We start from the raw sequence: 27,667 nt of genomic DNA on the forward strand, positions 1-27,667 counted from the left end.
GCTCAGTAATGGTGGCTGTTATTGGCTTATCCCAAACTTAGCATAAGCCAACAGTATGACAAGACTTACATTAGCGGTATGCGGATTGAGGGAGACTGTTGCCTCTCTAGCCTATTTTGTCTCCCTTTGATCACATTCAGCATTTAACACTTGCACAAGTACCATAGCTCACCCTAGAGGTTTTAATGGTCTGGGATGGGGCCAGGCTTTGGGAGTTCGCATAAGCTTCCCAAGTGCAGCCAATCTTGAAGACAACTGCTGTACATTCTACTATATGAAGCACAGGTGAAGTTACAAAAGGCAAACTGTTTTAGATGAAAAGTGGCCAAAGAGACAAATGCCACCATGATACTTAACTGTATCTTGGGTTGGGGAGGCTATAAAAATCATTTTGGAAATTTCAATATGAACTGCATTATTAGATACTGTGGCCTTGTTACTTATCTTGTGTACTAATGATATTGTGGCTACACAGAACATCTGTAGTATAAAAAGAATGCTCAACTGTTTAGGGGTGAAATACCATGATGTTTGCATCCTACTTTCAAATGGTCACGACATTGTGTATATAGAAAGAGAAAGCACACACAGCAGATATTAAACACGAGCAAAGAAAAGGGTATGCAACGTAGTTTCTTACTCTTTCAACTTTTCAATATATATATAAACTTTTAAAAATAAAAACTCACACTAACACTGGTCACCACACTGTGAATTATGTGATGGCTAAGCCCACGCTGGCTATTAAGGCATCACTACATTCCTATCGTATGGTTCTCCTGTTCATAGAACACTCCGTGCTGCTGTCTCACGTGTCTACACAAAACGACACAACAAAAACTGTAAGGCCCATAGAAAAATGGGTTTAGGTGTGCAACACTAAAAATCTTTGCGACTCACAAAAAGGTAGCAGTTTCAAACATGTCAATGCTTAAGAAATATATAAAGCAGTCTCCCTTGACCTGCAGTTGGCAGGGAGAAACTCACTGGACCACCCACTCAGCTCCCACACCCACCACCCTATGTGAAGAGGAAGAGAACGAAAGATAAGACAAAGCGAGAGAAAAGATAGAAAAAAAGAAGCTTGGTGGCTCATGCCTGTAATCCCAACACTTCAGGAAGCTGAGGCAGGCAGATCACTTTGAGATCAGGAGTTTGAGATCAGCCTGACTAACATGGTGGAATCCCATCTCTACTAAAAATACAAAAATCAGCTAGGCTTGGTAGTGTGCACCTGTAGTCCCAGGTACTCGAGAGGCTGAGGCAGAACTGCTTGAACTCGGGAGGCAGAGGTTGCAGTAAGCCAAGGTCTCACAAGACTCCAGCCTGGGTGAGAGTGAGACTCCGTTTCAAAAAAGAAAGATTAGAAAAAATACAAATGAGGCTGAAAGGAAAAAGGAGAATAAAGAGGGGAGTGTGAGGCATAGAGCCATGATGGCCAATGGAAGGGCTGCAGCTTGCAACCATGAGATGAGGCGCATGGTTCTCTGGAATCAGATGGGAGGTGGCACACCACAAAGGGACCTGTGCCTTGTGTTCCTACGCAGCTCAGTTCAACTGGATGTGCTTTTGTGTTCACCTAATGCTTCCCGTAGGCAAAATTACACTTAATTCATTATGCTCAGAGCATGCTAGCAGAACCGCCCCTCCACCAAGGGCGCTGACTTGGCCCACTCCTCAACCCTAGACCACAGGCCTGCTTACATCCCTTCTTATTTCTACTGAATGCTAAGCTCTAGCACTGCTCCCTCCAAAGTGATCCTTCTTTAAAGGCAGAGGATATCAGTATGTCAAGCTAGGGATGTGAATATTGGTAGTTTATTTTCAGTTCCCAAGCAGGTCACCTGGAAAGGGCTCATGGTCTAGGCAAGCTGTGTGGCAGCCACTATCTACCAAGAATGAACCAGGCCTGCCACTTCCACCTCCCAACTCTGAGTAAAAATGCTTTTCAACTTTGTGATCAGAAAGAAATGATAAGCCCAATATGCAAGATTTTTCCACCACCATTTGTCCAAAGACAAAGTGTTTTTTTTTGTATCAATCTTGATGTATTTATTCACACATTTGATAAAAATGTCACAGTTAGGAGTGAAATCATTACAATGACATGAGTAACTGTATAGGCAGAACCCAAGTGCAGAATCAAATTTCCATCAGTCAGAACATGGAGCAACTGTAACTCCTTTGTACCTGTGCATGTGTGCGCACATGCATGCACACACACACACACATTCTCTCTGTCTCACGCACACATCTATCCACAACCCAACAATCACAGGTGCTAAGTTTGGACATAACCCAGGGATTCTTCCCTGGCTTCTGTCAGGTCCTGGGGAGGAGAAGCAATGAATGAAACACAGCTGGGACTGCTCGATGCATCTCTCTGCTCTTCCAACAATGACTCTGAGAAGGCAAGACATACACTGGGGCAGCTACTTCCTTGGCACAAAAATGAACAGGCAACAATAAGGTCAAGGAAGGGTTTAAGTTAGTCTCAAGTTTAAATCACTTTTCTTTCTTTATAAGAGATGGGGTCTCGCTATGTTGCCCAGGCTGGAGTACAGTGGATAGTCACAGGCGCGATCCCACTACTGATCAGCACGGGAGTTTTGACCTGCTCCATTTCCGGCCTGGGCCCGTTCACCCCTCCTTAGGCAACCTGGTGGTCCCCCGCTCCCAGGAGGTCACCATATTGATGCCGAACTTAGTGCAGACACCTGATCGGCATAGCACACTACAGCCCAGAACTCCTGGGCTCAAGCAATCCTCCCACCTCAGCCTCCCGAGTAGCTGGGACTACAGGCACACACCACTGTGCCCGGCTAAATCACTTTTCGACACCACACAACAGTAGCAAGCAGACAAAAAAAAGCAAAAAAAAAAACCTCTGGCCATCAAGACTCCAGAAGAAAGGGACGGAGGATTTAAAACTTAATTGATCCTTACTTATTCTCCTAACAAATTGGGGCATGACCATAAGCAAAACCAGCTGGGCCTAACTGACAGCATCTGATTGTGAATCTATCCTATTCTGGCTCTGAAAAGAGTAAGAAAAACTTTTTAGAGGAACATGATAGTAACATAAACCACATCTCCACTGTATTAGTATTTGCAGCAAGATTACATCTGTGCATTCACACAGCTTGTCTATAGATCTGAGAGCTCCAAGGGAGTGGCCCAGCCGCCATTGCTCCACCTTTAGCCTTCTGAAAAGAACAAGTCAAACCTGAAATTTGAAAAATAATGTCTGCATCAAAATGGTGATCCTTTCTATACAATGGGACTAAGGCAGAATCCCACTCAACTCCTCAACTCCCTCATTTTGACATAAAATTAAAAATTTTTTAAACTAAATTTAAAGGTGATGTTTTGAGCATCAAAAAGCTACTATCTAAAATGATTAGTCTCCCAGTGCTCTTGGTAAATAGGGAAGGTTAGGAAGGAGGAAATGATCCAAGGAATACAGAAGAACTGGCTGATTCAAAGGAAACTGCTTTGGGTTATGTGAATCAACGGGTGGTATTGTGCAAGCAAGGAGGGAAATTTCTTGGTACAAATTTCATGTCACTGGCCAGGCATGGTGGCTCACACCTGTAATCCTAGTACTTTGGGAGTCCAAGGCAGGAGTTCAAGACCAGCCTGGGAAACATAAGGAGACTCCAACTCTACTTAAAAAAAAATTAATAACAACTTCATGTCCCTAGAGATAAAAGCAAGGTGCAGACAAGGCACTTAACACAGCCAAGTATCATTCACACCCACTGACATCAAGATTGTTAACAAGAGTACTCCCAGTAGCCCCTCATTTGAGAGACTCAACCGGCCAACTACACTTTCCAGGTGGACCTGTAGAACTGAAGGAAATCCAAAGCGCTGCACAATTGATGGGATTTGGAATGTCAACCGAGGAAACTACTCAGAGAAGCAAATGGAGGTCATCCCCTTCTGGCCTGAGGTGAGAGGTTTGTTCCAGATTCACTCAGTGAGATATGAATTTCAAAATAGTTGGCCTGAGAATATGACAACACTCCCATAAATGTAGCCTTCTTCTCTTCTGGTAAGAGCAACAGGGCTCTGAATAAAATAGGACATCAGTTACTGAATTATCTTCTTACACTGGAAGTTACAGCAGATGCCTTCTAATACATGTGGCATGTCCCCGTTCTGTAGCAGTGATAAACGACTGAGACAGGGCCAGAAGCACCTGTCCCTTCTTATCCCAAAGCCTGTCAGGCATACTCAATCCGAGCAGGGCCACAACTGCCCTCGTTCTTTCGCTCAGAGGACTGGCTGGTGGCCTTGGCTTCACTACTCATTTCCAGAGGCTTAGCCGAGATGTAGTCCTTTACTTTAATCTCCATATTCTTGGCTTTCAGAGTGGCCATGTGCAGCTTCTCCAGGAAATCTGGCATGCCTGTCAAGAGACAGGAATCAGGTTAGGCTGACATATAAACCAACAGTAGGCTCAAAATTAGAAGACCTCATTTCTTTGATGGTAGGGAACTAGCTCTTCCTTATAAAGATCATAGCGTGACTGATAGCCTGTGAATAACAGCTGCCTCAAGAATGTGTTCCCAAAGCATGGGTTGTTTTTACAACCCATGATCTTTGCTCCTTCTTTGAAAGGAGGTACTAATCAGGCCACTTAAGTCCCAAAAGGACCTTTTAATCTAAATATCACTTATCAGTGGCATGGCTAAAATACCTGCCAATTTTACTTAGACAAAAGTCAAACAGAAACACCTAATCTCTCTGTTCTCCCCCTGAAGCATGTAAGAAGCTGCCTATAGAGAACCAGAAAAAGGAAAATCACAAGGATGCTTTCTCAGACAAGAAGGTGGAAGGGAAAGCTGCAGTTACAGCCATGATGTATAACCTTTGTTAAGACAAGTGCCCCTTTCCCCAGGTGACTGCCCTATGATCACCATATTTTCTATCTTATGGCTTTCAACTATTGAAGAAGAAAATGTAAATATGTTAATCTACACAGTCTATATTTAAGGCATTGAAGCAAATGTTTTTAAAGCTCTCCTCTGGGTACAAGTTCCTTTCTGGGACCCTGTAATTCTCATCCCTTCAATCTCCACCTGGAGTCTTTGGTATCTTCATAGTAATTCAAGAATGAACCAGAAAAGGGTTGGGCACGGTGGCTCATTCCTGTAATCCCAGCACTTTGGGAGGCGGAGGCAGGTGGATCATTTGAGTTCAGGAGTTCGAGATGAGCATGGCCAACATGGTGAAACCTCGTCTCTACTAAAAATACAAAAATTAGCCAGGCATGGTAGTGGGTGCCTATAATCTCAGCTACTCAGGAGCCTGAGGCAGGAGAATTGCTTGAACCTGGGAGGCAGAGGTTGCAGTGACCTGCGATCACGCCATTTCCACTCCAACCTAGGCAAGAGAGTGAGACTCCATCTCAAGGAAAAAAAAAAAAAAAAAAAGAACCAGAAGAGACGTTTAATTTCTCCAATAGGACTCCAGTGAGATAAGTACTAATCTTGCTGCCGTTAAGATAGAGAAAACAAAATGCTTAACCCTGGCCCTGTATACTTGCCCTTACTTACCACTGGAAACCATCCAACTAACACAGTAGCGAGGAAACACTGTTTGAGGATTGTCACTGTATGTCAGTAAGTAGTCAAAGCCATTCTGGAAAAGAAAAACAGCAAAAATGAAGATCCCTGAATCACTCACCACAACCTCCATATCCAACACCACAGAATAACTATAATCTGATTCTGGAGCAGGGAGTGTCATTTCTTTTTTTACCTTGTGCGGAAAAGAGTTAACACCGAAGGCCTGAGACACTACTATCTATAGAAAGGCCTGCTTACAATGTTGACCCTTGGCCAATTTGGCTCCAAGAGTGCTCCCAGTCAACAGTTAGCTGATAAGGCTGGCTCCCTGTACCTAGATTATGCAAACAATGTGATTTATCCTGAACACAGGCTTTGCTTTTGGGGGTCTGGAATTCTAGTATGTGCTAAGCAGACAGCACTAAGTAACCAGCTCCCAATAAAAACTTTAGGTGTGAAGTGGGCATGGTGGCTCACGTCTGTAATCCCAGTACTTTAGGAGGCTGAGGCAGGTGGACCACTTGAGGTCAGGAGTTTAAGACAAGCCTGGCCAACATGACAAAACTCCATCTCTACCAAATACAAAAATTAGCCAGCCGTGGTGGCACACATCTATAGTTCCAGCTACTCTGGAGGCTGAGGCATGAGAATTGCTTGAACCGGGAGGCAGAGGTTGCAGTGAGCCAAGATCAAGCCACTGCACTAGAGTCTGAGCAATAGAGTGAGATTCCATCTCACAAAAAAAGCTTTGGGTGGTGGCTGGGTGTGGTGGCTCACGCCTGTAATCCCAGCACTTTGGGAGGCCAAGGCAGGCAGATCACTGAGGTCAGGAGTTCCAGACCAGCCTGGCTAATATGGTGAAATCCCGTTTCTACTAAAAATACAAAAATTAGCCAGGCATGGTGGCACGCATCTGTATTCCCAGCTACTTGGGAGTCTGAGGCGAGAGAACTGCTTGAACCTGGGAGGTGGAGGTTGCAGTGAGCCAAGATCGTACTACTGCACTCCAGCCTGGGCAACAGAGCAAGACTCCGTCTAAAAAAAAAAAAAAAAAAAAAAAAATCTGTATTTTGTACACAGTATGCATATCCTGAAGACAAAAAGACATACAAATTTTTATTCTTCATATTATTGGTGATCACATTATATTGTTATTCTGAGGCTGTGTATTTCAACAATTGAGTAGTTAGTTGTGTTAGGGTTCCTGGGAATTGAGTTCTACAGTACAGGGAAATATAAAAGATACAAGATAGAAACAAAAACTCCATAATCCTGAATTTGAATGAAAAGTATTAGTATATACTTAAGATTTGTTTCATCTTAAAAATAAACATACAAGAAAAATGTATTACTTGGTTCTATCTTCTGAAAAGGCCTACAAACAATAAACAACGCAGTAGCTATGAGTACTCTTGGCAGCCAAATTGTGGTATTTAAATGCCATTTTCCAATAAAAGGAACTAGGACTCCCTGAAGAAATGTTAATTTCCAGGTTTAAAACTAAAAATATACAAGATGAACCTACAACATCTTGTAACACCAGAAAGCAAGATAGCTTCTAGGGTCATGTCAAAGGGCCCTAAGCCAACAAGAAGGTTCCCAATGACTAAAACTAGGATCAATTTGAGCATCAGTAAGGATAACGAATTTAAAAACTAAGTACGTTTAAGTCTGTGAGCTTCTTTCTTTTTTTCTTGAGATGAGTCTCGCTCTGTCACCCACACTGGGGTGCAGTGGAACAATGTTGGCATTATTGCAGCATCTGCCTCCCGGGTTCAAGCCATTCTCCTGCCTTGGCCTCCCGAGTAGCTGGGATTACAGGCACGCGCCACCATGCCCAGATAATTTTTGTATTTTTAGTATAGATGAGGTTTCACCATGTTGGCCAAGCTGGTTTCAAAATCCTGACCTCAAGTGATCTGCCCGCCTTGGCCTCCCAAAGTGCTGGGATTATAGACGTGAGCCACTGCGCCTGCGCCTGGCTTTTTTTTTTTTTTTGAGAAGGGTCTCACACTGTCACCTAGGCTGGCGTGCAGTGGCACAAACATGGCTTACTGTAACCCTGACCTCCTGGGATCAAGTGATTCTCCCAACCTCAGCTTCCCAAAGAGCTGGGACTACAGGCACCTGTCACCATGCCCAGCTAATTTTTATTTTTATTTTTTGTAGAGACAGAGTCTCTCCATGTTGCCCAGCCCAGAGCTGTTTTAAAAATTTCTCATTTCGGCTGGGCATGGTGGCTCACACCTGTAATCCCAGCACTTTGGGAGGCTGAGGTGGGAGGACTGCCTGAGTCCAGGAGTTCAAAACCAGCCTGGGCAGCATGGTGAGACCCCATCTCTACAAAAAATTAGCTGAGTATGGTGGCACACACCTATAGTCCCAGCTACTCGGGAGGCTGAGCAAGTAGGATCACATTAGCCCAGGAAGTTGAGGCTACAGTGAGTTGTGATTGCGCCACTGCACACTAGCCTAGGTAACAGTGTAAGACTATTTCCAAAAAAACCCAAAATCCTTATTTGAAACACATACTGAAATATATAATAGAAGAAATGGGTTCTCCTACAGTAAAGCTAGAATTTGCTTCAAAATAATCAGGGGAGTGGGAAAGGAAATGAGAAAGGCTATGGATAAAACAATTTTGGCCTTTCCCAAAACAACGAGTTGATAACTGGAGCTGGGGACAGATACATACAGTTCATTAAACTCTTCTACTTCTGTACTTTTTGTATATATTTCAAATTTTCCATGATAAAAACCCCCTACCTTGGCTCAAAGATCTACTTCCCATTTGGTAAATCCAAACTCAGCTGCATTGTTTTCAAGTACCCTCCGTACACAGTCAATGCAATTTATCACTTCTCCCTAACCTCTACCTTCCTTAGCATGTGAGTCTCTGGGTGCATACATGGCTCATTCCTCTCTGTCTTTGCTTGAATCATGTCTTCTAACCCCAGTGTCCTGCTTTCCTATCCAGTCTTTTTTCTTTTTTTTTTTTTACAAGGACCAAGTCAAGTCCTACCTTTTTCATAAGAGTTTGCCACAAAAATAATTTTTAAAATTATACTTATAGGCTGGCACGGTGGCTCACGCCTGTAATCCCAGCACTTTGGAAGGCTGAGACAGGTGGATCGCTAGGTCAGGAGTTCAAGACCAGCCTGGCCAAGATGGTGAAATCCCATCTCTACTAAAAATACAAAAAAAATTAGCCAGGCATGGCAGACACCTGTAATCCTTGCTACTCAGGAGGCTGAGGCAGAGAATTGCTTAAACCTGGGAGGCAGAGGTTTCGGTGGGCTGAGATCATGCCACTGCACTCCAGCCTGAGTGACTGAGTAAGACTTGGTGTCCCCCCGCAAAAAAAATTACACTGATAGATCTTATTCTCCCAACATAGCTAAAAAAAATATTTACCTGATGAAACCCCCTCTGCTAAGTGCTAAACTATGCCCTTAGCTGTTTTATGGTCATGGTTTCTTAAGGCAGCAATGCTAGAACTCAAGTCACTTTTTTTTCAAATAGGCAACAGATGGACATGGTTCAGAATTCAAAAACAACATAAAAGATGTGAGGCAAAAGTCTCCCTCCTACACCGTTCCCAGCCTGACCTCCCCTTCCTAAAGGTAACTAGCCAGAGCCTCATCTCCCTCTATCCTCTAAAGCTAGGGCTTTCAAACATTTTAACCACAATCCACTGTAAATGATCCTTTTCATACTGCAACCTAGTTCTCTCTCACTCTCATACACACACTTAAATGTATTTATGTAACCAAAGTTTCATGAAATACTCTTACACTCAGGCAGTTTCTATTCTGCTCTATTTATTCCTTTTCTTTTTTTTTTTTTTTAAAAAAAAGCTAACCATAATCCCCCAAATTAGTTTTGTTTTCTACTAATAGGTAGCAATCTGTGGCCTAAAATGTACTGCTATAAAAATAGCACAGAAGTAAACACAGAGATCCCCCAGTAAAAAAAAACCAAACATACTACATTGGCTGAAGTGAACCACTGGCTCAAGTCTTACTTCAGGTGGTATAAATAAAACTTGATGAGAATAAGAAAACTACACTAAAGAACACAGTCCATATAGCTCTAAATCAAACAGAAGCAACAGGGAGAAACAAAGCTATTATAAGGTGAAATAGAACTAAAACCAGCAGCCACTGGCATCAGTATGTATACTCTCAATGGAGATTTAGTTTAAAAAGACTGAAAAGAAAAACAAAACACCCTACTAAGCTGAAATAAATATTCTTTTCATAGAATTTTAAAGAAGGCAGAGAGCATGACTCCAACCCTCCCATTTCTCCAGCAAGGAAGCAGAAATCCAGAAGGGTTTCCAGTGCTCTGCCCACTGTGGTGAAATGCTGACAGAAGGCACTCACTATGTTCCTAAAGAATGATGCTGATACAGGCTAACACGTCAGTGGCTATGATTCTTTCTTATAACTGTCTCTCAGACAAAAGGGAACCAATGGATTGCCACTACCTTGTCCTTGGGGATTTTCCAGGTACGTCACCTACATCAGAGTTCCCAAAATATGGTTCCCAGACCAGCAGCATCAGCCTCTCCGGAGAACTGTTCCTGGGTCATACCCTCCCCTCCCTGGTTCAGATAAAAGACATCCCTTGAGAAAATTCCATAGCCTTGAGATATCATCTCTCAGATGAGGTAAAACTCACCTCATCAAATGACCTGTGTGGACGGATAACCATTTGGGATTCATATGATCTGACCCTGACAAATTCGGGAGACTCTGGCACACTCGGATGCTCCACAGCACTGGTAAGGAGGAAAGGAGAAGCAAACTCTTAGTAATGTCTATATATAAAACAACAGGGGAGCTAAGTTCAGGGGAAGGCCTAAAAGGCTGGCTCTGATTTTTAAAAATACACACAACAGAGGAGTCACTAAGATGAATAAATACAAACTAAGTTCTAAAAATGAAGTGAAGGGGCTGGGCACAGTGGCTCACGCCTGTAATCCCAGCACTTTGGGAGGCCAAGGCAGGTGGATCACCTGAGGTTGGGAGTTCAAGACCAGGCTGATCAACATAAAGAAACCCCGTCTCTACTAAAAATACAAAATTAGCTGGGCATGGTGACACATGCCTGGAATCCCAGCTACTCGGGAGGCTGAGGCTGGAGAATTGCTTGAACCCGGAAGGCAGAGGTTGCGGTGAGCTTAGATCACACCATTGCACTCGAGCCTGGGCAACAAGAGCGAAACTCCATCTCAAAAAAAAACCAAAAAAAAAATGATGTGAAGACCAGACGTGGTGGCTCACGCCTGCAATCCCAACACTGGGAGGCCAAGGCAGGAAGATCACTAAAGGCCAGGAGTCCAAGAACAGCCTGGACAACACTGTGAAACCCTGCCTCTACAAAAAATTAATTAATTAATTAATTAAAAATGAAGTGAGTTCCTTTGGTAATTTATGGCTCACTATGCTGTGGGTCAAAAACAACAGCACTTCCTTTAACTACCAACGTTAAAGAACTCAAAAAAACACTTTAACTAAAAGCTTATATCTCTCCATTCTTCCTAGACAGTCAGAGCCCCCTCATCTTCTAGCTGGATGGATGGGGCACTGGCTGCAGAGAAGCTTGTGGGAGACTCACCAGGGCACCGAGAATATGCAAACTCAGGTACGCAGGAATGAAGAGCACAGCTAAAGGACTCAGCAAGAGCCACAGGCAGCCATACATACCGCGACACCAACACCATCATGTTGTTTTCCTGATCCACACTATACCGCCGAACATAAACATAATCCCGCGAGTACATTGGATACTAAAGAAATGGAGGGACAGGATTAGTGGTCTGTATCACACAAACTTGGAGAGAGATAAAAACAGAAGTAAAAATACTCACAGGAAAATGGGTTACCCAGTGAAGAACCTCAGAACCACTAATCACATCCCTCTCAATCACCTCCAGCTTGATCACCAGGGCATCCCACTTTTTTCTATACTCTGTGTCTAGCTGGAGAAAGAGAAAAGACCATGAAGACCCAAAACAAAAATGCAGAAGGCTTTCCGGATGCTCTGGTCTCTGACCCAAGAAGCTTATTACAAGGAGACAGTAATCTGACCTAACAGACAGTGCTGAAGTGTGAGAGACATGGCTGTTTACTACAGATGATTCTTTCAAAATCACTTTGTAAAGGCTAATGTCATTATACTGAATGTGCATATTAAAAAGACAAACCAAGGAAAAGTGTAACAGAATATATTTTAATAGACACATCTGGGAAAAAACAATATATAGTCATATAAATATGTAAGGATAAGACAATTCTAAAAGATTTTAAACAGGCCGGGCGCGGTGGCTCACGCCTGTAATCTCAGCACTTTGGGAGGCCGAGGTGGGTGGATCATGAGGTCAAGAGATCGAGACCATCCTGGTCAACATGGTGAAACCCCGCCTCTACTAAAAATACAAAAAATTAGCTGGGCATGGTGGCGCGTGCCTGTAATCCCAGCTACTCAGGAGGCTGAGGCAGAAGAATTGCCTGAGGAGGCAGAGGTTGCGGTGAGCCGAGATCGCGCCATTGCACTCCAGCCTGGGCAACAAGAGCGAAACTCCATCTCAAAAAAAAAAAAAAAAAAAAAAAAAGTTTTAAACAACGAAAGTCCGAAAGTATTAAGTAGACATGTCACACACAAAAATGCAAGTAGCATATTTAAAAAAATTTCTGGCATCACTAGTAACTGAAGAATTTCAAATTAAGACAGATATACCATATACATAAAAACAATAAAAATTCACTACAAATTAACAAAATCTAGTGCCTCAGGGGAAAGTGCATTTGCATATTTGAGTGATATTAGAGTGATTAGAGCGATATCGCATATTAGCAATAACGACCTAGTTATAGAAGTCTGGCAAAAACAAATGAAAAATCCAGAAAGAAAAAATTTTTCTTCTAGAACTCTGGGTGATCCCACCTCCCTGTTTCATTTTTTTAAACATCTTCTGCCACAAGGAGGAAAGCAGTCTTTGAACAGATACTCTTCATGTTTATGAAATAAATACTTGGCCAACATAGTGGCTGACATCTGTAATCCCAGCAGTTTGGGAGACCAAGGCAGGAGGATCACTTGAGCCCAGGAGTTCAAGACCAGCCTAGGAGGCAAAGGGAGACCCTGTCTCTAAGGAAAAAAATTTTAATTAGCCAAGTGTGGTGGCGCATGCCTCTAAGCCTGGAAGCTGAGGTGGGAGGATCACTGAGTCCAGGAAGCAGAGGCTACAGTGAGCCATGATGACACCACTGCACTCCAGCCTGGGTGACACAGCAGGACCCTGTCTCAGGGAGGGCGGGGGGAAGCTCTCATTATGCAAATGTTCTGGATTTGAGGTTAAAGAGATGCAACAACTAAATATAATCCTGAAAATGTCTGTACTAAAGGGAAAATGCTATAAAGAACATTACTGAGTCAAATCATAAAACCAGAATACAAACAGAAGACTACATGAAAGTGTTGCATCAGTGTTAAATTTACTGATTTCAATAATGGTATCATGGTTAGTTAAGAAAATATTACTAGTTTTAAGAAATACACACTGGAAGAATTTAGGAATAAAGGGCTATGATGTATGTAACTTACTCTCAAGTTGTTTTGGAAAAAAAACAAGAAAGCCTCATAAAATACATTAAAGTATTCATATCCATTCCTCTATCTGATCTTCCCAACAGTCCTGTGGGAGGGTAAAATGGATCTTACCACCATGGGACAGATAAAGAAATTCTAAGTCAAATGTTTACCTAAATGCTATGCAATGTGAGATAACAGGTAGATAGATGGATGTATTGAAGCCAATGTCATCTGAGTCAGAGAAATTATTCATGTAGACAGTAGCAATTGATATTCGAGGCGGCTCCAAATCTGGAGAGAAAAATTAACTCACCTGAACATTGAAGAACTGCCGAGGTGTCACATCTGTGTAGGTTCCAAAAACTAGAATGACAAGAAAGAATAAGGGATGCTTGCCATACTCCGGTCACTTGCCTTGTTTCTATCACTTAGCAGTGTTTCAGTTCTGAAGTACTAAGAGATCTTAAAGGCAGGTTCAGAAACTAGAAGTCGTATTAGAGCAACAAAGAAAGACAAAGATGGTCTACAGCAAAGATGACACTGAAACATTTGTCATCTGGGAGAAGAAAAACAACAAACAAAAAACCCTGCCAAATTTTCTGAGAAACAACCAGAACAGTGTAGAGAAGTATGAGGAACAGAAATCCCGTGCACGTGGGCAACTATGGAACACAAAAGACAGCCACACTGTGCTCACCTCGGTACTGGTAGAGGTGGGTGCCTGTAATTGGGCGCCGCCACAGCTTAAAGTGTTTCTTATCCATCACCATTTCCCAAGGTTGCTCTTTGTCCTCCAAATCTTTATTCCCTTCTGTTTGGGCTTTTGGTTCTGGTGGGTGGCACTGGACTCCAGAGCTCTGAAACATATTTGACATTTCTTCCAACCGCTTCATCTCATTAATGGATCTGGAAAGGGGAAGAAGAGCCATGGTGAGGTGGTTAGTCAGCCTTGTGAAATGAAGTGTCCACTGTGCCCAACCTTTTATTTTTAAGAGACAGAGTCTTAAAAAATAAGAAGCCTGTGCAAGAAGGTTATACATAAACCACAGTATGTAGTATATAAACAGGACGCAGTACAGTGAATTAAAATTGAGTTCCTGAGTTTGAATCTTAGTCCAACACTCATTAACTAGAACATTATTTAACCAGTTCCTATTTCTAAATCTATAAAAAGGAAATAATAGTACCTATCTTGAGGCTGGGTATAAAGATTATAAACGAAGTGTCAAGTGCTTAATATCTATGGCCAGGCAAAGAAGCTCACGTCTGTAGTCCCAGCACTTTGGGAGGCTGAGGCAGGAGGATTGCTTGAGGCCAGGTTCGAGACCAGCCCAGAAAACACAGTGAGGCCTTAGCTCTAAGAAAAAATTTAAAAAATCAGCCAGGTGTAATGGCATGTGCCTGTAGTCCCAGCTATAGGCTGAGGTGGGGAGATCACTTGAGCCCAGGAGTTTGAGGCTGTGGTGAGTGACAATTGTGCCACTGTACTCCAGTCTAGGCATAGAGTAAGACTCTGTCTCTTAAAAAATAAAAGGCTGCGGTGGCTCACGCCTGTAATCCCAGCACTTTGGGAGGTCGAGGCGGGTGGATCACGAGGTCAAGAGATCGAGACCATCCTGGTCAACATGGTAAAACCCCGTCTCTACTAAAAATACAAAAAATTAGCTGGGCGTGGTGGCGCGTGCCTGTAATCCCAGCTACTCAGGAGGCTGAGGCAGGAAGAATTGCCTGAACCCAGGAGGCGGAGGTTGTGGTGAGCCGAGATAGTGCCATTACACTCCAGCCTGGGTAACAAGAGCGAAACTCCGTCTCAAAAAAAAAAAAAAAAGGCTGGGCACAGTGGCTCACACCTGTAATCCCAGCACTTTGGGAGGTCAAGGTGGGAGGATCACCTGAGATCAGGAGTTCGAGACCAGCCTGGACTCATGGTGAAATCCCATCTCTACTAAAAATACAAAAATTAGCTGGGCATGGCAGTGGGTGCCTGTAATCCCAGCTACTTGGGAGGTTAAGGCAGGAGAATCACTTGAACCCAGGAGGCGGAGGTTGCAGTGTGCCGAGATTGCACCATTGCTCTCCAGCCTGGGCAACAGAGTGAGACTCCATCTCCAAAATAAATAAAATAAAAGTTAAGTATTTAGTATCTGGCACCTAAGTAGCCCTCAAATGCTAACTATGAAGGTTTATGGTTTTAAAATGTCAATTGATCTCTTTTGTTCGTTTTTTATTGGGTTGTCTTATTATAAGTATACATATTTTCCCCATTGTTTTTAAATGATAAATTCACATACCATAAGATTCATTCTTTTACAATGTATAAATCAGTATTTGTTAGTGTATTTCACAAGGTTGTACAACCATCACCCCTATCTAATTCCAGAACATTTTTATCACCCCCCAAAAGAAACCTCTACCCATCATTACTCACTTCCCATTCCTGCCTCCCTCCAGTCCTAGGCAGCCACTAATCTACTTTCTGTCTCTATGGAGTTGCCAATTCTGGACATTTCAAGTAAATGGAATCATATGATACATATCATATAATATGTAACCAGCCTGGCCAACATGGCGAAACCCCATTTCTACTAAAAATACAAAAATTAGCCAGGTGTGATAGCAGGAGCCTGTAATTCTAGCTACTTGGGAGGCTGAGGCAGGAGAATTGCTTGAGCCCGGGAAGCGGAGGATGCAACGAGCTGAGATGGTGACACTTCACTCCAGTCTGGGCAAAGAGCGAAACTGTCTCAAAAAAAAAAAAGAACACTGCTGTAGACATTTATGTACAAACCTTCATATAGACATGTTCTCAATTCTCTTGGGTAGATTCCTAGGAGCAGATTTGCTGGGTCACTTAACTTTTTAAGCAACTGCCAAACTGTTTTCCAAACAATCGTACCATTTTATATTCACATCAGCAATGTTTGAGGATTCCAAATGCTCCACATCCTTGGTTCTACTTGCCCCACTTATTATTGTCCATCTTTTTAATTTCAGCCATCTTAGTGGGTATGCAATGTTATCTCATTGTTCTTGATTGGTATTTCCCTAACCTTTTCATGTACTTATCCTATTCTTGATAGTATCTTTTGATGCACAAAAGTTTTAATTCTGATGAAATTTATTTTTTCTTTGATTGCTTATGTTTTTGCTCTTATATCTAAGAAACCATTGCCCAATCCAAGGTCACAAGAACTTTCGCCTATATTTTCTTCTAAGAGTTTTTTATAATTTTAGCTTACATTAGGTCTTTACCTCATTTTGAGTTAATGTTTGTGTATGGTAATGAGGTAGGAGTCTAAACTCATTCTTTTGCGTGTGCTTCTCCAGGTGACCCAGTGCCATTTGTTGAAAAGACTTCCTTCCCCAGTGAATTGTCCTGGCACCCTTTTGAAAACTGATCAAAAATTTTAGGATTTATTTCTAGACTCTCAATTTTATTCTAACAATCTAGATGTCTATCCTTATGCCAGTACCACAGTGTCATTACTGTAACTCTGTAATAGTAAGTTTTGAAATTGGGTACCATGAGTCCTCCAAACTTTGTTCTCTTTTATCAAGACTGTTTTGGCTATTCTGAGTTCCTTTCATTTCCACATGAGTATCAGAATTGGCTTGTCAATTTCTGCAAAACTGCTTAGGATTTTGATAAGGACTACAAATGAATCTGTAGATCACTTACATGGTACTGCCATCTTAGCAATATTAAGTGTTCTAATCCATGAGCACAGGATGTCTTTCTATTTATTTGTCTTTTTAAATTTCTTCCAGTGATGTTTTGTTGTAGTGTCACACTTTTAGTCATACACTTTTGATTTATTCCTATGTATTTATTCCTTTTGATGCTACTGTAAATAAGATTGTTTTATTAATTTTATTTTCAGATTGTTTTCATTGCTAGTGTATATAAATATGACTTCTGTCACAGAACCTATTTCCTTGTCTGAAGAATTAAAAACAATAAATAAATAAATATGACTTCTGTGTATTGATTGATCTTATATCCTGCAAACTTGCTGAACTCATTTGTCAGCTCTAACAGTTTTCTGTGGATTCCTTAGTATTTTCCATATGTAAGATCATGTCAGCTGCAAATAGAGTTTTATTTTTTCCTTTCCAATGACTTTCATTTACTTCTCTTGCATAATTTCATTGGTTGTGACCTCCAGTACAATGTTGAACAGAAGAGGTGAGAACACAATCCTCATCTTGTTCCTGATCTTAGGGGAAAAGCATTCAGTCTTTCACCATTAACTACACTGTTAGCTATGTTTTTTGTAGATGCCTTTTTTTCGTTCTGTCACCCAGGCTGGAGTACAGTGGTGTGATCTTGTCTCACTGCAACCTCCATCTCCCGGGTTCAAGCGATTCTTCTGCCTCAGCCTCCCAAGTAGCTGAGACTACAGGCACGCGCCACCATGCCCAGCTAATTTTTGTATTTTTAGTAGAGATGGGGTTTCACTATATTGGCCAGGTTGGTCTTGAACTCCTGACCTTGTGGATCCACCCACCTTGGCCCAAAGTGCTGGGATTACAGGCATCAGCCACCACACACGGCCTGTAGATGCCTTTTATCAGCTGAAAGAAATTTCCTTCTATTCCCAGTCTGCTGTTTTCTTTTTTCTTTTTTTCTTTTTTTTTTCTTTGAGACAGAGCCTCGCACGGTTGCCCAGGCTGTAGTGCAGGGGCGTGATCTGGGCTCACTGCAATCTCTGCCTCCTGGATTCAAGCAATTCTGCCTCAGCCTCCCAAGTAGCTGGGACTACAGGCATGCGTCACCACGCCCAGCTAATTTTTTTTTGTATTTTTATTAGAGACAGGATTTCACCTTGTTGGCCAGGATGGTCTAGATCTCCTGACCTCGTGATCTGCCCACCTCGGCCTCCCAAAGTGCAGGGATTACAGGCGTAAGCCACCGCTCCCGGCCATGTTTTCTTTTCTGATCACAAAAGGAGGCTGGAATTTGTTGAATACCTTTTGTGTTTATTCAGATGATCATGTAGTTTTTGTCCTTTATTCTATTAATGTGGTGTATTAAACTGATTTTTGTATGAAGAACCAACCTTGCAGGCCAGGCGCGGTGGCTCACGCCTGTAATCCCAGCACTTTGGGAGGCCGAGGCGGGTGGATCACGAGGTCAAGAGATCGAGACCATCCTGGTCAACATGGTGAAACCCCGTCTCTACTAAAAATACAAAAAATTAGCTGGGCACGGTGGCCCGTGCCTGTAATCCCAGCTACTCAGGAGGCTGAGACAGGAGAATTGCCTGAACCCAGGAGGCGGAGGTTGCGGTGAGCCGAGATCGCGCCATTGCACTCCAGCCTGGGTAACAAGAGCGAGACTCCGTCTCAAAAAAAAAAAAAAAAGAACCAACCTTGTATTCCTTAGATAAATCCTATTTTTCATGGCATATAATCCATTTCATATGTTGCTGAATTCAGTTTGTTAATATTTTGTTCAGGACTGCAAAAAGTTGCGTGGGTTTTTTGTTTGTTTTGAGCCCAGGCTGGAGTGCAATGGCATAATCACAGCTCACTGCAGCCTTGACATCCCAAGCTCAGGTGATTCTCCCACTTCAGCTTCCCAAGTAGCTGGAATTACACACATGTGCCATACGCAGCTAATTTGTTTTTTGTATTTTTAGTAGAGATGGGGTGGAACCATGTTGCCCAGGCTGGTATTGAACTCCTGGGCTCAAGTGATCCACTCACTAGCCTGGGCCTCCCAAAGTGCAGGGATTATAGGCATTCACAGGCTGCAAAAAGTTTTAAAACATGAAAAACAATACCATATAGTGTACTATGTATCACTATGTATCATTCAGGGCTATATACATATGTATAAAAACAGGCCAGGTGTGGTGGCTCATGCCTGTGATCCCAGCAGTTTGGGAGACCAAAGTGGGTGGATCACGAGATCAGGAGATCGAGACCATTCTGGCTAACAATGTGAAACTCTGTCTCTACTTAAAATACAAAACATTAGCCGGGAGTGGTGGCACATACCTGTACTCTCAGCTACTCGGGGGGCCGAGGCAGGAGAATTGCTTGAACCCGTGAGGCAGAGGTTACAGTAAGCCGAGATCATACCACTGCACTCCAGCCTGAGTGCAGGCTGACAGAGTGAGACTTTGTCTCAAAAAAAAAAAAAAAAAAAAAAAAAAGGGAATTAGACACAACAAATAGGGATAATGGTGACATCTTGGAGAAAAAGAAGAATACAACTGGAAAAAGGCACAGAAGAAGCCTAAATATATTTTAATATCTTATTTCTTAAAATAGCTGTATTTGTAATACTTGTGTTATTCTTTAAACCTTTTTTATATATCTGAAACATTCTGTAATAATAATTTTTTTTAATTTGGCTTATATTTTCCCCATAACCTCTTTTTTTCTGAGACAAAGTCTCACTATGTTGCTAAAACTGGCCTCAAACTCCCGGACTTAAGAAATCCTTTCACTTCAGCCTCTCAAGTAGCTGGGACTATAAGCGTGTGCTACCATACCCAGCTTCTACATGTCCCCCACCTCACCCTACCCCCTGCAACTTTTAAATAGCAGATAGGAAACAAAAATTGCTGGCTGGCTGGCTGTTACACTCTATGGCAATTCAAGACTGAAGAAGACCTGAATTACCACTACACTGTCTGAAATGCCTTTTCACCTTTAAGCATCAAAAAACCACAAGGTTGAAGGGTAACTGCTAGGCAGAGTTAACCATATACACTTATTTTTATTCCTTTACATGGGCATATGACATTACACTATAATTAATCTATGTTTATATCTGCTTTCCTTACTAAACTATAAATTCCTTAATGGTGCAGAATTAAGTCTTTTTCATATTTGTAGTTCCAGCTGCTAGCATGTCCTGGCAAACATTATATATGTTAAATGAATAAATTTAGTAAATTTAAAAATAATAATAAAATGAAAATAGGCCTCAGTAATCCAAATGTTTATTAAAAGACTGCATTAAGGCCGGATGTGGTGGTTTATGCCTATTATCCCCAGCACTTGGGAGGCAGAGCAGATCACTTGAGTCCTGGACTTCAAGATCAGCCTGGGCAACATGCAAAACTCCACCTCTACAAAAAAAAAAAAAAAAAAAAATTACAAAAATTAGTTGGGCATAGTAGCATGCAACTGTATAGTCCCAGCTACTAAGGAAGCTGAGGTGGGAGGATCACCTGAGCCTGGGAGGTTGGGGCTGTAGTGAGCCAAAATCACGCCACTGCATTCCAGCCTGGGCAACAGAGTAAGACACTTTGAAAAAAAAAAAATTGGGCCAGGTGCAGTGGCTCACGCCTGTAATCCCAGCTACTCAGAAGGCTTAGGCACAAGAATCTCTTGAACCCAGGAGGTGGAGGTTGCAGTGAGCCAAGATCATGTCACTGCACTCCAGCCTGGGTGAGAGACTGAAATTGTCTCAAGAAAAAAAAAATGCATTAATATATTGCTGCAAAAGCCCAAAATTCAAACTTATAGTGGCAATCCAAGATTAAGAGTTTAGAGCAATTTGAAGTAATGATTGTTTTAAAACATGATTTAAATGATGAGTCTAAAGATTTGTGTTCTAGTCCTGCCTCTGCAACCAACTAGCTGTGTAATCTTACTGAAGTCCGGTGTGATCTTATCGAAGTCATTTTACCTTTAAAGTGAGGACGTTATTTCTTGAAGTCCTATTGGCTCTAAAATTGCAATTTGCTGAATTTAAGCTTTGGACTTAGATTAAAATATTTACATAGGGGAATACTTGTCATTTTGACTCCCGGAAATGCCTTTTTATTTGGGGAGAACCCAAATAGGTGAGTGCAGTCCCACTCCCACCCCTTAGCAGTTAAAGCACAGCTCCTAATTTAAGTGAGGTTAGAGACTTCTAGAAGGGGCTCTGAATCCTGAAGAAATAACACAAAGGCACAGGATCTTGAGGGAGCTGAAAGTCCAGCAGTAAAACCAGTCTGGGGAAAACAATGCCAGCAACACTGACCTAAGTAGATCATTCCTGTTGCAGGTCTTGGTCAACCTGTACCCTGGCCTTCTTGTCAATACTGAGTGGCCTAATACCCTTTTGATTAATTCCTTTTTGGCTTAAATTAACCAAGACCACTTTCTCTGTTACAGCCAAGAACCCCGACCAGCTGCAAAACCATACAGAAATAGAGAAGGAGCCTTAGGGTAGGCATTTAGATCTTGCAGACGAGAAAGCAAAAGCAAAACCACAGCTAGATTTGCTCAATCAGGTACCACAGGGCATCGATTATGGCATTTTTGAGAACTAGCAAAGAATCCTTCAACAATAATTAAGCACAATTCTTAAGTGTCATTCTTTAAAAAAAAAAAAATTGTTTTTCATTGCCCAGGTTGGCCTCGAATTCCTGGGCTCAAGGGATCCTCCAGCCTCCCAAGTACAGGCACATGCCACAGCATCTGGCCCGAATATCGTTCTTGCCACACAATAAAGGGGAGCAGAAATCTGCTTCCACTGGTGGAATGTCTTCCTAAAACATCAGAGGCTCATAAAAGAATTACACAGTTAACAAACTTTTAAGAAAATTATTACCTACAGGTAACATTTTTTCATGACCTTCTAAGAATCAAGGTAGTTCAGAGCATCTGACCCACTGCTTTATCAAGGTGTCCTACATAATTAAAGGTCACTAGGAGATTTTGGCTAAAATTATGAAGAGTGATGGAAATGTCTTGTGGAGGCACAGTATGAATGCTAAATACTACTTCACGAAAATGTAAATGATCAAGTTATTTTGTCCCAAGGTTTAGGAATCCCTGAAGGGTCTCAACTTCTAAATGCTAACATGACAAGACCCAGGAGCACAAAGTTACTATCATATATGTGGAGAAAAGGAAAACCTCTCATGATATATCTCTTTAGCTGTCGTGCTAAATCTTGTTTGGATGGGTGTCTAAACCTTCACACCTAAGAGACTTAAGAGAGGAAAGAAGGACAAAAGAGATTATTCCCAAAATAGTAAAATGAGCAGATTAGAAAAAGGATCAAGAAAAGACAGACCATGCCTTCCTTTCTCCAAAAGGAAAATCATTTCAATATCTGAAAAAGGCTGGACTGAAAGCTACAGAAACTGAGGGCACACAACTATGAAAACAAAGCAAGTGCAACAATGTTTGGTTCATCTAGGGGTCCTGCCCTCAGCATGGAGCTTGGTATAAGGCTGCAAAATGACTTAAATGAAGCCATTCCTACATTTAGGAATTTCAGTAAGACAAGCACCTCGCTTCACATAATCCTCCTCCTCCTCAAATTCCAAGTATTGTCAAAGGTAGGTCTACTGATATAGGACACATCTAGAAATAAAAGATACGGGGGCCTGGTGCGGTGCCTCATGCCTGTAATCCCAGCACTTTTGGAGGCCGAGGTAGGCGGATCACTTAAGATCAGGAGTTGGAGATCAGCCTGGCCAACATGGTGAAACCCCATCTCTTCTAAAAGTAAACACACACACACACACACAAACACAAACTAGCCGGGTGTGGTGGGACATGTCTATAGTACCAGCTACTTGGGAGGCTGAGGCAGGAGAACTGCTTAAATCCAGGAGATGGAGGCTGCAGGGAGCTGAGATTATACTGCTGTATTCCAGCCTGGGAAATAGAGCAAGACTCCATCTCAAAAAGAAAAAAAAAGACATAGGGCCAGGCACCTGGCTCAGCACTTTGGAAGACCAAGGTGGGAGGATCACTTGAGGTCAGGAGTTCAAGACCAGCTTGGCCAACATGGTAAAACCCCATCTCTACTAAAAATACAAAAATTAAACAGGTATGATGGTGCCCCCGCTGTAGTCCCAGCTACTGGCTAGGCTGAGAAACGAGAATACCTGGAACCAGGGAGGCAGAGGTTGCAGTGAGGCGAGATCGCACCACTGCACTCCAACCTGGGTGACAGAGATTATGTCTCAAGAAAAAAAAGAAAGAGGCCAGGTGCGGTGGCTCAGACCTGTAATCCAAGCACTTTGTGAGGCCGAGGTTGGGCAGATCACACGGTCAAGAGTTTGAGACCAGCCTGGCCAACATGGTGAAACCCATCTGTACTAAAGATACAAAAAATTAGCCGGGTGTGGTGGTGGGCGCCTGTAGTCCCAGCTACTCAGGAGGCTGAGGCAGGAGAATCACTTGAACTCAGGAGGCAGAGATTGCAGTGAGCCATGATCGCACCACTGCACTCCAGCCTGGGCGACAGTACGAGATTCTGTCTCAAAAAAAAAAAAAAGGAAAAGGAAGGAAAGACATCAATTAGCTCATTGCAGTTCTGGGACAACTAGTTAATGGTAAAATAATGAAGACAACCTCAAAAAATTAAGGTCTACTTTTATGCAGCTCTGAAGATCTAGCAAAGGATTCTAGGGATTTATCAGTAAGATACCCTGAAGTGACAATGGCCAAAAAAAAGTCCCTTTAAGGCAAAAGGACTTTATGTTGAGCATTCACCTAGTCAATAACACACTGAAGTTTAACGTATCCCAAATGCCCTGAAAGACAGAAAAGAGAAAATGGCCAATTTTCTTCATGCAACTTTAATGGCACTTATTTACTCAAATTTCTGGAGCAATGAACTGTAACTTTTAAGAAACTATGAGGAGGTTAATGGACCATTTTCCCGTCGCCTTTCATTTCTTAACATCCCTCCTCTTTTTGTTCCTGTAACATTTTTTTAACTGTTCCAAAGCAATCAAAAATATGACTACTGTATTTTTCCATTAGATTTGCCTAGAATCACAGAATGCCAGCTAGTGCCAAACACAGCGATCCCAAGATTTTTTTGTTGATTGTTTAATTGAAGACAACCAGGTACTAGCACAAGTATTAAAAGACCTGATTTCTACATCTGGCCATAGCAGCCAGTCAAAATCACTTCTTAAATTTTCTTGCTGTTGCTTGATTAATAAGACCATATTTAGTAAGATCTTCTTAAGCACAAAAGAAGAGAAGGCAAAGTTATGCTTTGTCATTCTGAATAGGAATCAAATAACATAAGGAAAACACATGCCACTTTAAGGCACACATTCAAAATTACACCCCACACATTCCACCCACTTAACCAAGACAGCCATGTCCGAATTAGTTTGTGCCAGGACAAGTTGGTACAGAATCAGCACAGATGAGCCAAAGGCTGTAATTTAGGGGCCATGTGACAATCATGCTCTTCTTCCATTAACAATGAAAGAAATGCACTTGAGACACACTCTAACTGTGCTCCATTATGGAAGGCACCCAAAAATCATCTCACTAGAACAAACGAAATCCAAGATGTTCTAAGCTAGCTATGACAACCTCAGTAGTGCTTACTATAAAGCAAATAGAACACTTAAGCACAAAGCAAATAAGTTAATCTGTACCCAGAATATTTTAATAAAATATAAACATGACAAGCTATCAAAACAAAGACCCAAGGAACCACCGTGCAACCAAGATGTAGTTGTTGAATAGCATATTTGCCTTCCTATCACATTAGCAAATATAGTAAAAAGAAAAAAAAATCCTCAAGATTAACAACATAATCAAATTTTAATTATATGAAAAACCAAATTCAAACATGAATCAAACAATAAAATGTTAAATGAGGGCCTTTATTATCATAACCCTAAAGACAGTCAAGTGCAGCCTAAAAGTGTTCTGGAGTTCATCTGAACTGAAATTCCAAAGCTGGTTAACTCAGAGCAGTCCCTCTTTTGGAGTTGGATTAGAACCTTAACAGTATTTCAATTGCCTCCAGGTTTCAGGGACAGTCTGACCAGAGGGAAATAGAATGAATACTCCTGGCTCAGCCATGAACTGGTCTGATCTCTCTGCTATGGTAAGTAGTGACTAACTCAAATGCTTACTATGTTCATTTCCTATCTTTTTTCCCCACTACTCCTGCAAGGAAGCACTGCTAAACAGAGGCTCCAGGATTTATTAATATCATCCGTAAAAGTGCATAAAATAAGCCAGAGTGTCATCTACTACTTAAGCCCCAACACTACTCCACTCCCACCCCTAAACTCTCCTTTCCTCTCTTTTGTACCCAGTAGCCCTTTTCTAGTCTTTCTCCTCTCTTCCCCCAGCAATTCCAACTGGAGATTTTCCTCTCAAACTTAACTGTGGAACACGGTTATTTCATCATCAAAATAGAATGAAAATTCAAAGTTAATTGATAATTTTCCAACCTAAAAGTTTTCTTCCTGTTCTTTTAGTTCTCACACCCAAGAGACTTTGATTATAACCAACGGCCAAGTAGCAAAAACATACTAACAGGAACTAGCCAAAATATCCATCACGCTTTGATAGCTTAACTTTTTTTGTAAGATTGTTTGTTGTTATGATTTTAAGCTGCATTTATAAAATATCTTTCCTGCTAGGAGAAGCATTCCCAGTTCTTAAGATAGACTTGCATTTACCCACAATTCATAGCATGGCACAAATAGCTCCCTGGCATCTGGGTGTTACACCTCCCACACAGGCCATGGTATAAACTTTATTGGGGTATTTCAATTTTTAACCTAACAAAAAATGTGGAATAACAGGTTGTCTCCCTGTGGAGGAAATATCTAGAATAAACAGATGGGTGTGAGATCTGTGGAGGGAGGGAATTGTCTCTGGATCCAGAAATCACAGTGTGAGTTTAGAGGCAAAGTGCTTCCCCACCCCCACCCCAGACGCAGCCTTGCTGTTACCTACGCTGGAGTGCAGTGACGCCAATCTCGGCCCACTGCTACCTCCACCTCCTGGGTTCAAGCAATTCTCCTGCCTCAGCCTCCCGAGTAGCTGGGATTACAGGCGTCCACCACCACGCCCAGCTAACATTCTGTACTTTTAGTAGAGACGGGGTTTCACCATGTTGGCCAGGATAGTCTCGATCTCTTGACCTCGTGATCCACCCGCCTCAGCCTCCCAAAGTGCTGGGACTACAGGCGTGAGCCACCGCGCCCGGCCGACAAAGTGCTTTATGTGCAGGGAGAGCACAGTTTAAGACTATCTGTTGCAAAGAAAACACAAACACACGGTAAATCAAGAGCCAAAGCAAAGTTTCCCCATGAGATTACCTGGAATCTACAGTCTCAGAACTACAGATTAACAAATGTAATCAATGGTACTGGGCTTTTCACAGTTTTGATGACGACAGCATGACCTCAGAGTCTAAAGGGACACTATTCCCAAAGTTCTAGTTAACGTCGCAAAAATCTAACCTAATTCTTACAGGTTCAAATATCGAGGCTGCTGGTTTGTGTAGACTGGACAAAATCCCTTCCAGGCTCTCAATTATGCCACGAGTCACGATGACAGAGGGTTCTCCTGGAATTTCTTACAAGGCCTGAGTCCCATCTGGATTGAAGTCATTTTGCAAACAGCAGCCCACCATCCTTAGGCCAAATTTAAAATCTATTTTGAATTTGCACCTTTCTGGGTGTGTTAAAGATTACAGATTACGTGAACAACGGCCTCTACGCCTTCGATATCTATTTCTACAATGTTTTTTTTTTTACTGTCTTGCTCTCCCCACTCAAAGTCTTCCTCCTGTACCAACCTACACTTCCAGTTCTATTTTGTAACCCCACAAATCAAATTCACAATAGGGGCAAACAACAGTGCGGTTTGCTCAAGCACGTTCAATCGATTGCACCACCAATTAAAAGGCCACCGGGTAAACAAGGGCCACCGACCACAGGGCAGGCCCCAGGGTTCACACGCGCCCCCACCCCACGGCCCAGAACAAGCTCCCCGCAGCACCCACCTCTGCAACTCCTCCTCCTGGATCCTCTCCTCATCCCACACGAAGACGCCAGAGAGCGCCGCCATCAAGGCAGAGGCATGGCCAGGGCGGCCGTGAAGCCGGCGCCAGAGGCGGGCGAGGAGGACGCGTCGTGAGCTCTCCGAGTAGAGGCGTCCGTAGAGCTGTGCGATCTGCAGCGCGCGCCGCACGCGCAGGCCCGTGACGAAGCGGCACTGATTGGCCAGCAGCGCCAGCAAGCCCCCGCCCCGCGCCCCCGCCAGCCAGGCGACCAGCAGCCTCCGCGGGAACATCCCGCCTCCTGCGGGGCCCGCCACAAGCCTCCGAGGCCCAAGGAAGTAGCCCGGGAGGGCGCAGGCGGTCGTCCGCAGCGTCCCCCTAACTGGCCGACCACGAACCCGTCTTACGGTCCAGCGGCCAGGAGCCGCCGCTCATCTCTCTCTGCAGCCACCGCTGAGGAAGAGTCTCCTCTGAGAGGAGAGTCGGTCATGGCAGCAGACGCCAGGACGGCTCCGCGACCGCTGCACCGGGCGCTCCTGGGCTCGGGCCGTGGATCAGTAGGTTGTCTCACGCCTCAGCGACCTCCGGCGGGCGCCGGGGGCTGGGATGCAAGGCGGGCGGACCACAGCGAGGCGCACAGCTCAGAGCTGGCAGCAGGAAGGCTCCCGCGCGTTCCCTGTGTGCCACACGCGCAGCCCGCGCGCACCCTACCCTGTCTCCCCCGCCTGGGCCCTGATTGGGCGCGACCCGA

General features: G+C 43.0%; 1 protein-coding gene across 2 annotated transcripts; it reads right to left on the minus strand.

Annotated features, from left to right (window-relative positions):
* Positions 1-1,985: 1,985 nt before the first annotated feature.
* STARD7 (StAR related lipid transfer domain containing 7) lies at positions 1,986-27,209 on the minus strand. Of its 2 annotated transcripts, none has more exons than XM_012444794.3 (8): positions 26,920-27,209; positions 13,873-14,081; positions 13,489-13,538; positions 11,452-11,562; positions 11,288-11,370; positions 10,260-10,359; positions 5,565-5,649; positions 1,986-4,414 (listed from the first exon to the last, which is right to left on the minus strand). In XM_012444794.3, exons 1-8 carry the CDS (start codon positions 27,207-27,209, stop codon positions 4,230-4,232), a joined length of 1,113 nt encoding a protein of 370 aa, XP_012300217.2. In that variant the 3' UTR covers positions 1,986-4,229. The 2 variants fall into 2 exon arrangements, with proteins under 2 accessions (XP_012300217.2, XP_064239044.1); XM_064382974.1 differs by lacking the exon at positions 26,920-27,209 and adding an exon at positions 19,179-20,233.
* Positions 27,210-27,667: the final 458 nt, after the last annotated feature.

The sequence above is a fragment of the Aotus nancymaae genome, unplaced genomic scaffold (genome assembly GCF_030222135.1).
Source record: "Aotus nancymaae isolate 86718 unplaced genomic scaffold, 86718_ANA_hifiasm-v0.15.2.pri h1tg000030l, whole genome shotgun sequence".
Taxonomy (NCBI): Eukaryota; Metazoa; Chordata; class Mammalia; order Primates; family Aotidae; genus Aotus; species Aotus nancymaae.